The following is an 11,558-nucleotide window of genomic DNA, read 5'->3' on the forward strand; positions in this document are numbered from 1 at the left end:
CTGTGCAAATCTCTCTCTGGGTTTGTCTGCTCTTCCCTGCCCACTCCTGTGCTGGGGGCAGGTATACTCTCACCACCCGCTGCTGGTGGCTGGAAATTTTCCTCCCCATGTTTAAAACCTGGTGTCAGCTCCCTCCCTTTGTATCCTGCAAGAGGGATTGCTATCCCTGCCCCCCCAGGGTCCCACATCATGGGGGGGACCACTCTAGAAGCGGGCTGGGAAGCTGGTCCCTTTAAACAGGCCACAGTGCCTGTCTTTATAGGCGGTGAACTTGAACTTGCCTTGTACAATTTGCATTGGTTGACGTGGAACCACTTTGTGCACCGGGGTAGTTTTACAGCATAGACCATGGGGCTGGCCCTATCCACTATACTATAGGGTCCCATGTAGAGTGGCTCTAAACTTCCCACCCGGGCATAGTTTCTTACCATCACTAGATCTAAATTTGAACTTTGGGCAAAACTAGGGTCCCACTGGGGTAGTGAAGTGTTCCAATTGGTGGGCTGGACAACTTTCCCCTGGAAACAAGTCACAGTGCCTGTTTTTACAGGCTGTGAACTTGAACTTGCATTGACAGCAAACTCATGTTCCCTTACCTGGGTGGCTTTAAATGGGGAATTTTGGACCTGCCTTTGGTCTGGGGCCAAAACTATCCCCTTTGTGCCTCCCTTGTCCCGGATTTCTGCTACTGGACCTGCTCTACAGGGGTCCCAGAACTCTCCCTCCCTGTTCCCTGGCTTAAACAGCTTACTCTGAACATGAATGGCTCCTCCCCCCACACAAGCCACAGTGCTTGCCTGTGAACTCGAACTTGCTGTGGGCTGAGGATTCCTATTCTCAGGCTCACTCCTCACGGGCGGACCGTACCTCCGTTGTTGGAGGGGGTACACTGATCCTGGTCCCCGCCTGCCTAGCGGGACCTGCTGGTGTTCTCCTACCACCCCATTGTCCACCCCTCCTCGCTGCCAGAGCTCCTCAAGACTCGGAGCTGTGGGCTGCGGTCTTGGGGTCTCTAATTCTCTAGCCAGCCTTTCCCCGGGTGTTGCCTCTGGGGCGGTTTGATTTGGGCTGCCAGTAAAATCCAGCTGACCTGCCTTCGGGCTGATCAGACAAATCATCCCCTTTGATGCCTTTAAAGCCATGTTAAGGCTTTCTATCTCTGCCCTACAGGGGCCATGATCTGCTTCCTCAAACCTTAGGGCGCAGGCCAGCTTATAAGCTGCCTTTACTTCCCTAAACTTCTCCTCCTGCTCTGTCTCTTCTGAGGTGAGGCGGGCATTCTCTTCCCGCAGTCTCATCTCGCTCCTCTTTGCTTCTATGATTTGATACGTTAGGAACTCTGTCTTGTTTCTCGCATGGCTCTTTCCCTCACTAGCTTCTTGGGTGAGGTGTGCATTCTCCTCTTGTAGCCTCATCTCATTGTCCCTAGCCTCCGCTACTTCCTGCACAAGGCGCTCTATAAATGCCTGGCATTTCGTGACCCCTAGTGTGAGGCGTGCATTTTCCCGCACCCTCATTCCACTAGCTCTGGCCTCATACACCTCTCTGAGGCGTTCTACCTCCGCCTGGCATTTTTCAAGCTGGGACTCCCGATTCTTGGCATCTTTAACCTCCTCCTGCACCCTCTTCTCACCCTTCTTAACCCAGCCACCTGTACCATGATAGGTCAGCCTACACGCTGCTGCTAACATCCGCAGGGCTACCCACATACTGAAAACGAGAGAAACTACAGCTGATGCTTTCTCCAGATCCAGACCACTTATTAAATCAAAAACTGCCTCCATTCCTACCTGGCTCGCCATTTGTAAGGGGGGCATCTTTTAACTGGTTTAAGGTAATTTAGCTGGCCAGCAGCCTTTGCCTCTGAGCTCTGACCAATTCCAACCTTTTACCTGTGATATACCTATCAATTCCTCCAATAAAAGGCGAAGAGTTACGAAGGTGACTAAAGGTTTTTATTGACTAAATAACAGAGCCCACTCTCGTGGGTGATCCGATCCAAGCAGGAGGAATACCAGTCAGTCGCTCACCTTTATACCTGGCCTGGTGGGTGGAGCCAAGGCGGAGTCGGCGGTGGTCATCCCAGGTATAGCAGTGTGGCAAGAGGCGACCTCGTACCGTGATACAATAGTGGTCAGTGATACAGTTATAACGAACAGTGGTGAACAGTGCTAACTACTAACAGTGATACGATAGTGAACGTGGTTTACCACAACCTGGTTTAAGGTAATTCACCTGGTCAGCAGTCTTTTTGCTGCTGCACTCTAAACCAATTTACAAACAGCGGTTTCGAATCGCTACCCCTCCTTTAGTTCTGAGTGGAGGAACTTATAATTAATGATATTAAAACGGAACAAGTGGTTTGGATGAGAGAAAAATCAAGTTTTATTACCTAAATAAACTACAATCAAAAGAATAAACTATATCGCACGAACACAGTAATTACAGTAAAACTATATAACAGGGGGTTGCAGACGGTGAAAACGAGGGATAAAATGGCTACAATGTTACTTAAACAATCTTAGCAATTCCCTTAAATCACCACCCCAAACTCCTGCTAGGTTGCCTTGTTGAGGACTCAGAACACCCTGCTCACCTGTGGTCCAGCGAAGTAAGAGAGAGAGATAGATTCTCAGCAGCTATCTTTATACCTGGTGAGGTCCTGCCGTTCTGCCCTGCAAGGGCTGTGTGCAAAATTCCCCGCCCAAAGGGTCCAATACACAAGAGAAAGCTGTGATTGGCTAACTCAGAGTGGTTAGACTGGGTTCATGTGTCTTCCGGAGCTCCCTGGACTGAAACAAAAGGGAAATACAACTGCTCTATTGTCCAGAATGCTAAGTGATTTAGACCCATTCAAGGTACAAAAGTCTCTTCTGCAGTTTAGATGTATCCACTCGATATACAAACAAATGCTAATAGCATTCAATTGCTTTGTAAACAAAGCATTGTCCTTTGTCTTCGGCCATGTGGTGACAGCCATTTTTATCCCTGGAAATTTAAAAGCACAACGCCCAGGGATTCTTTAATCAAAAAAATTAATCTTCAGAACTGTAAATTATTGCGAATTCTTACACAGCCCGTGCTGCTGCTTATCACCCCACACCAGCAGTGTCCCGATCAAGAGCAGGGGGAGTTCTCCCTGGTATCCCGGGGCCAATATTTATCCCTCAACCAACATAACAAAAACAGATGATCTGGTCATTATCACATTGCTAAATAACAACAGAAAACGCTGGAAAAACTCAGCAGGCCAGGGCAACATCCGTGGAGAGAGAAACAGAGTCAACGTTTCAGGTCGAAACCCTTCGTCAGAACTGAGAAAAAAGCAGGAAATGAAACGGATTAAAAAGCAAGTTTGGGGGCTGGGAAATGGGGGAGGGGATGAAAGAACAAAAAGGAAGGTCTGTGGGGGGTGAAGAGACATTAAGAGATATTCAAGGCGAGACGAGATGGTAATAGGACCGGTAAAGAGACAAAGGACGGCTCTAGATGAAGTGTGAAATACGCTGTTGTGTATCACATTGCTGATTGTGGGAGCTTGCTGTGCGCAAATTGGCTGCCGCGTTTCCCACATTACAACAGTGACTACACTCCAAAAAGTACTTCATTGGCTGTAAAGCGCTTCGGGACGTCCTGAGGTCGTGAAAGGCGCTACAGAAATGCAAGTCTTTCTTCTTCTTCCCACATACCCGCACTGCTCCCATATCCCTTTATTCCCTTTCCTTCACCCACCTCTCTAACCCAGTCTGAAATGTTGTCCTGGGCTCTGTTTCAATCACTAACTCTGGTGCTGCGTTCCACAGCCGCACGACCCTCGGTGTAAAAAGGGTCCTCCTGCTCTCTGTCCCCAATCTCTTCCATTTAATCTTCGAACCATCTCCTCTCGTTCTAGACCCTCAATCACTGGGAACAGTCTGTTTCTGTCTCCCTGTCCCAGCCCTTCATAATTTTAAACCCCTCTATCATAAGGAATGTGGGGAACGTTCAGCCCCAGCTTCAAAAGTACTTCAGTTTTTGTAAAGTGCTTTGGAACATCCTAAGGTTGCGAGAGACGCCAAGTTCTCTCATTCTCTCTCTTTGTAACCCACCACCTCGCGCCTCTCACACTCCGCCCACTGAGAGTGGCCACTCGAGCAAGGACTGGGAGAGCCATCGCCTTCGGGAGAGGAAGGGAAGAAAATGAGAAAGGTGAAGCGGGGATCTGTGCTGACGGCTGTCGGTGTGGATTATCCTGCACCCGGATTGTGCCGAGGGAACCAGTTAGCAGCTCTGAGCCAATTAGCCACGGTTGTTGGGTACCTTACTGAGGGAGCGCCGCACTGTCGGAGGGTCAGTACTGAGGGAGCGCCGCACTGTCGGAGGGTCAGTACTGAGGGAGCGCCGCACTGTCGGAGGGGCAGTACTGAGGGAGCGCTGCACTGTCGGAGGGACAGTACTGAGGGAGCGCCGCACTGTCGGAGGGTCAGTACTGAGGGAGCGCCGCACTGTCGGAGGGGCAGTACTGAGGGAGCGCTGCACTGTCGGAGGGACAGTACTGAGGGAGCGCCGCACTGTCGGAGGGGCAGTACTGAGGGAGCGCTGCACTGTCGGAGGGACAGTACTGAGGGAGCGCCGCACTGTCGGTAAAGCGCTTTGGGACGTCCTGAGGTTGTGACAGGTGCTATAGAAATGCAAGTTCTTTCTTTCTGTTGTTCACGCTCAGCACAGTAATTGTGTCTGTCGAGTATCTGATCATCTCGATCTATCACTGTGATCTCCAGACGTTCATCCAGCTGCTTGCTTGGCCCTGGATTGCTTTCTGTGCTGCAGTCACGAGGGACTGAGAGCAGTGAGTGTTTGACAGAGCGTGTCTTCTTTCTCCCACAGTTTGATGCAGACAGGGGGGAAGAGGAGGTGTTTGGAGATATCAGGGCGACGGTGGATGGGAGAGTCATCTCCAGCAAACAGCCGGCAGCGGGTGAGTACCAGCGAGATACTTTACCAACTGTGACAGACGGGCAGCTTTGACCAGACGGTCCGGCAGTGACCAGACGGTCCAGCAGTGACCAGACGGTCGGGCAGTGACCAGACGGTCGGGCAGTGACCAGACGGTCCGGCAGTGACCAGACGGTGCCTGATTCACTCCTCGATGCTGGGCAGGTTGTAGTTTCCGGACTCAATATCGAGTTCAACAACTTCAGATCATAACCTCGGCCCCTATTATATTTTTATATTTTTTATCCACACTTTTGGTTTGTGCCTTTTCCTTGTTTTTCTCTCTCTCCCACATGGCAGCTGTCTCTCACTCTGCCAGCGCATTTCACACTTCATCTAGAGCCATTGTCTGTTTCTTTACCTGTCCTATTACCATCTCGTCTCACCTTGAGTATCTCTTAATGGCTCTTCTTTCATCCCCTCCCCCATTTCCCAGCCCCCCAAACTGCCTTTTGTTTCATTTCCTGCCGTTGCTCTCAGTTCTGACGAAGGGTTTCGACCTGAAACGTTAACTCTGTTTCTCTCTCCACGGATGCAGCCCTGGCCTGCTGAGTTTTTCCAGCGTCTTCTGTTGTTATTTCGGATTTCCAACATCCGCAGTATTTTGCTATCGTATTAGAGGTTGTAGTTTCTGGACTAGCTCTTGAATCAACTGCTCACAACCGGGATAAGTATATGCGGTTCTCTGGCTCCCACGCTGGGGTCCATAACCAGAGGTCACAGATTTCAGATAATTGACAAACGAACCTGGGGGGAGACAAGGAGAACTTTTTTACACAGTGAGTAATGCTTCGGAATGTGCTTCTGGGCTGTATGATTCTATGATTCTCAGCTGGAGAATGCTTTGCCGAGTGTGGCAAACGAGGCAGGTGAGATGGCCAGTCTGAGCTGAGCTGGGATCTGGGTCTCTTCAGCTGGTCTCAGTGTCCTGGGGCTAACGGCACTTTCACTGGAACCTTCAGCAGGTCCAGTGTCGTCGTCATGCACACGGGACGAACATCTCCAAATACCTCTCGCTCAACCGTTGACGTTTCACTCCCACTGTGCACTATTGTCAGTGCTCTGGTCTGGGCTGCACATGTTTTGTCACAGAGCCGCAGGTTTAAAGGGGTTAAACGTAATGCCGATGGGAAGTTAACACAAGTTAAAATTCACACCCAGAGTTAACGAAACCCTTTAAACCCAAAACACCAATCTAAGCTCGCCAGCCCTGTGTCTAGACAGCCGTGTATTTAATACCAGCTTGAATTTCAGCAAGGAGATACATTGGAACAATGGGCAGCATGGTGGCATAGTGGTTAGCACTGTTGCCTCACAGCGCCAGGGACCCGGGTTCGAATCCGGCCTCGGGTGACTGTCTGTGTGGAGTTTGCACATTCTCCCCGTGTTTGCGTGGGTTTCCTCCGGGTGCTCCGGTTTCCTCCCACAGTCCAAAGATGTGTGGGTTAGGATGATTGGCTATGATAAATTGACCCTTAGTGTTAGGGGGATTAAATACGTGGGGTTACGGGGATAGGGTGGGATATGTGTTGGTGTAGGGGTTACGGGGATCGGGTGGGATATGTGTCGGTGCAGGCTCGATGGGCCGAAATGGCCTCTATCTGCACTGTGGGGTTTCTGTGTGATTCTGTGAATGTTCTGTTGAATATTCTGATTGCTCAAGTGTCTAACAGGATGTTAATGGGAAGCTTTGTCTAATTCCTCCTCCTCTCTTCCCACTCAGGTTCCAGTGAGCTCGATCTGCACCTGATTGCTGTCAGCTCAGATACCGAGGAGCAGGTAAAAGCAGTAATGTCCTTAATGTCCCACCTCAGCTATCCTTCCTTCCCACCCCACCCCTTTTTCTAAAGGCACCGATTCTCATTCAAGGCTCCCAGCCCGAGGAGCCACACCGAGGCAAGCAGACTATTCACCTCTGGAAGGTTTCATGACCGAGCCCAAATCCCTCTTGCCCGACAGCCATTGTGGGAGGGCTCGTTGGGCGGTGATCTGGAGCAGGATTCCCTCAGCCCTGGGAGTGCTGTGACACCAGCTGAGCTCTCTGGGGAACCAAGAGTGTCCATTTTGCATGCGCGAGCCGAGAATGTTGGCTGACTCTTTAACTGTGGGAGGCAGCACCGCTGACCCTGATGTCCAGCTTCCAGCAGTGTTCGCTGATCAGGAATCAGAGCCCAGTTTGACCTTATCTCTCCCGAGCCCAGAGCACTAATGGAGAGGGTGTAGGGGTTTGGAACTGAAGGCACATTTCCACTTAACCCTTTGCTAAAGTGTTCTGTGAGACACCTTACAGGACAAGGCTCCTTTAAAAGACCAGGCACCTTCCTGCAGTGAGCAGCCCATTTCACAGCTATTGCCTTTGAATGCCAACATCGAGAGCGATTGGTTTCCATAGAAACTATCAGCCCAAATGCTCTGTGACGCAGCACCTGTAGGAAGAGATTACACTGAGTCAAGCCTCAGGTTTCACCACCTCCCATCGACTCAAAAGACATCAGCCTCCTTGTAGGGTCGCCACTTGCCAACCCTCCTGGATTGCCCTGGAGTCTCCTGGAATTGAAGGTTAATCTCTGCGGGCAAGAACTGGGAGAAAAATCACAGGAGCATTAAAAAAATATTGTCTTTTTCATTCACGTTGAACATTTCTGTTTATTAGATGCAAAAATATTGGAAATGGGGGGGAAAAGCTGTTTGACCGGGTGGGGCAGAGGTCATGTGATGGGACCTCCAGGAATATGTCCAACCAGAGTTGGCAACCCGACTTCCTTGTCAACATTTCCATGGAAACGGCCTCCTCTGCCAATCCGAACCCCTCAAACTTTCAGTGTCCTCCTCTCAGTGAGGGACCAGATGGTGCAAAAAGACAGAGAGAGAGAGAGAGAGAGAGGGAGACAGAGAGAGAGAGAGAGAGGTGAGAGGGAGACAGAGAGAGAGAGAGAGAGGGAGACAGAGAGAGAGAGAGAGAGAGAGAGAGAGACAGAGAGAGAGAGAGAGGGAGACAGAGAGAGAGAGAGAGAGAGAGAGAGAGGGAGACAGAGAGAGGGAGACAGAGAGAGAGGGAGACAGAGAGAGAGAGAGAGAGAGGGAGAGAGAGACAGAGAGAGAGAGAGAGAGAGAGAGAGAGAGAGACAGAGCGAGAGAGAGAGAGAGAGGGAGACAGAGAGAGGGAGACAGAGAGAGGGAGACAGAGCGAGAGAGAGAGAGGGAGAGAGAGAGAGAGAGAGAGAGAGAGAGGGAGACAGAGAGAGGGAGACAGAGAGAGGGAGAGAGAGAGAGAGAGAGAGAGGAGGGAGACAGAGAGAGGGAGACAGAGAGAGACAGAACAGGGATTACAGCAACAACTAGACCTACTCGACAAATACTGCCAAAATTGGGCTCTAACAGTAAATCTAAAGAAAGCCAACATCATGATTTTTCAAAAAAGGCCCAGATGTCAGGAAACAAATACCAGTTTACCCTCAGTGATACCACTATAGGACACACTATGAGCTACACCTACCTTGGTCTAACTATTACAGCATCAGGGAGCTTCAGCATAGCAGTGAATGCACTAAAAGAAAAAGCCCGAAGAGCCCTATATGCAATAAAAAGAAAATTCTACAACATCCAAATCCCAATCAAAATCTGGCTCAAAATATTTGACAGCATAATCCTGCCCATTGCACTGTACGGTAGTGAAGTATGGGGCCCGCTAAATCACCAAAGCTACACTAAATGGGAAAAACACACAATAGAAGCCCTACATGCAGAATTCTGCCGAAGCATCCTTCGCACCCAAAGAAAAACGCCAACAAATGCATGCAGAGCCGAACTAGGCAGATACCCACTGATAATAAACATCCAAAAACGAGCACTAAACTTCCTAAATCACCTCAAATCTAGCTCCCCAGACACCCTTCATTTCAAAGCCTTTCAGACCCAAGAGCTAAACCCAGAAAAGAGTCCCCTGAGTCAGCTGCTACTGAAACTAAGTACTCAGCCGGACCCTGACCAGCCCCAGACCAACACAGCCGTCCAAACACCAATCCGAGTGAACCAAATCATTAAACAATGCAAAGAAACCTACCTGGAACATTGGAACAAAATAACCGAAAGCCAAAGCAGATTAGAATGTTACCGGGCCCTAAAAAGAGAATATAAACTGGCAGACTACCTCACGACCATCAGAGACACAAAACAGAGACAGACCCTCACCAGGTACAGGCTAAGCGACCACCAACTGGAAATTGAAAAAGGCAGATACAAGAAATCCTGGCAGCCTAGAGAGAATAGAATATGCGATCAATGTCTGGCTGGCGAGGTTGAAACAGAAATGCATTTCCTCCTAAAATGCGAAAAATTCAACACATCAAGAAACATATTATTCAACAAGCTAAGCCAAACAACCCCAGATTTCAAGGAATTGGATGATCTGTCAAAATTGAGATTAGTCCTAGGAGAAGGAGACAGACCATACCTTGGGGCCAAATATGTAACAACATGTCACAACCTGAGGACTGTTTAAAAGTAAGACTGTTTAAAATTAATATTGAACGTACCAAATGAAGTAGAAAGACTGTTTAAAATTAATATTGTTTAAAAGTAATATTGTATGTACCCAACAAATGTCAAATCGATTGACACCTACAGAATGTTGGAAAACTGTACCTTTTTGATATGTAAGCTTTGGCAATATGGTTCTCTGTAAACTTTCATGCCAATAAAGCATTTGAATTGGAATTGGAGAAGGACAGAGAGAGAGGGACAGAGAGAGAGAGGGACAGAGAGAGAGAGGGACAGAGAGAGAGAAGGACACAGAGAGAGAGGGACAGAGAGAGAGAGGGACAGAGAGAGAGAGGGACAGAGAGAGAGAAGGACAGAGAGAGAGAGGGACAGAGAGAGAGAAGGACACAGAGAGAGAGAGGGACAGAGAGAGAGAGGGACAGAGAGAGAGAAGGACAGAGAGAGAGAGGGACAGAGATAGAGAGGGACAGAGAGAGAGAAGGACAGAGAGAGAGAGGGACAGAGAGAGAGAGGGGACAGAGAGAGAGAAGAACAGAGAGAGAGAGGGACAGAGAGAGAGAGGGACAGAGAGAGAGAGGGACAGAGAGAGAGAAGGACAGAGAGAGAGAGAGAGAGAGAGGGACAGAGAGAGAGAGGGATCAGAGAGAGAGAGGGACAGAGAGAGAGAAGGACAGAGAGAGAGATCACCAGAGATGGTGTAAACATGGCCATAGAGGATATAAATATGATCTTCCATGAGGCAGCTGTAAAAGCCGACCTCGTGAAACAGAAGAGGAAGCGTCACAAAAGACAAAATAAAAATAAGAAATGGTTTGACCACGAATGCAAAAATGCCAGAAAAGACCTGAGAAAAATATCAAACCAAAAGCATCGCCAACCAAACAATCCGGACCTACGTACTAGATACAATGAAACCCTCAAAAGATATAAACACACCATTAGGAACAAAACACAAAACTATACCCACAAAATACTCGAAGAAATTGAAAACTCCACCAATCCAAAACAATTCTGGGAAATGTGGAATAACCTGAGTACAACACAATTGCAAGCATTACCAATCCAAGATGGCGACATCTGGAGAACACATTTTGAAAACCTCTACAAAGACATCCCAATAAACGAAACAAACCCAAGTCAACATCAGGTCACAGAAAAACTCCACACATTAGAAGCAACAATTAAAGACAACCAAAACCCTCTAGACTCCCCAATCACATGGAAAGAACTGGCCACAAAAACAAAATCTCTCCACCTAAAGAAAGCCTGTGGCCCAGACAACATCAAAAATGAAATGCTCAAGTTCAGCAATATGGAGATGCAGGGTGCGGTACTCAAATTATTCAACATCATATTACGTTCAGGCTGTTTTCCCGATATCTGGTGCCAAGGACTAATCTCCCCCATATATAAAAGTGGAAACAAATCAGACCCAAATAACTACCGCGGCATCTGTGTCAACAGTTGTCTAGGAAGTTATTCTGCAGTATTCTAAATAGTAGATTACTTGATTTTCTTAACAAACATAATATCCTCAGAAAAAACCAAATAGGCTTTCTTCCAAAACACCACACCGCCGACCATATCTATACCCTTCACACCCTCATTGAAAAACATATACACCAAACAAAAAATGGGAAAATATTCGCCTGTTTCATCGACTTCAAGAAAGCCTTTGACTCTATATGGCACGAAGGGCTCTATTATAAACTTCTTCAGTGTGGAATAGGGGGCAAAGTCTATGACCTTATTAAATCAATGTATCTGAAAAACAAATGCGGGGTCAAAATTGGAGACAAACGCACCGATTTCTTCACCCAGAGAAGAGGCGTCCGGCAGGGCTGCAATTTGAGCCCGACCCTGTTCAACATATACATAAATGAATTAGCAGACATGCTGGAGCAAAGCGAGTCACCAGGTCTCCGTCTCCTGGATGGAGAAGTGAAATCCCTGTTCTATGCGGACGACCTGGTTCTGCTGTCTCCCACAGAACAGGGATTACAGCAACAACTAGACCTACTCGACAAATACTGCCAAAATTGGCTCTAACAGTAAATCTAAAGAAAACCAACATCATGATTTTT

The 11,558-nt window shown here is 48.3% G+C and overlaps 1 protein-coding gene across 1 annotated transcript in view; it reads left to right on the forward strand.

Moving 5' to 3' along the window:
- The window catches only part of LOC147097766 (adenylate kinase isoenzyme 5-like), an 82,740-nt gene that overhangs the window by 34,501 nt on the left and 36,681 nt on the right, over positions 1-11,558 (forward strand). The window contains exons 7-9 of the mRNA XM_085971429.1: positions 4,867-4,957; positions 6,698-6,753; positions 6,844-6,896. Of these exons, the coding sequence (XP_085827555.1) occupies positions 4,867-4,957; positions 6,698-6,753; positions 6,844-6,896 (200 nt within the window). The remainder of the gene's footprint in view (positions 1-4,866; positions 4,958-6,697; positions 6,754-6,843; positions 6,897-11,558) is intronic.

This window comes from Somniosus microcephalus, chromosome 31 (assembly GCF_052327205.1).
Source record: "Somniosus microcephalus isolate GS21.2 chromosome 31, FLI_Smic_1.0, whole genome shotgun sequence".
NCBI lineage: Eukaryota > Metazoa > Chordata > Chondrichthyes > Squaliformes > Somniosidae > Somniosus > Somniosus microcephalus.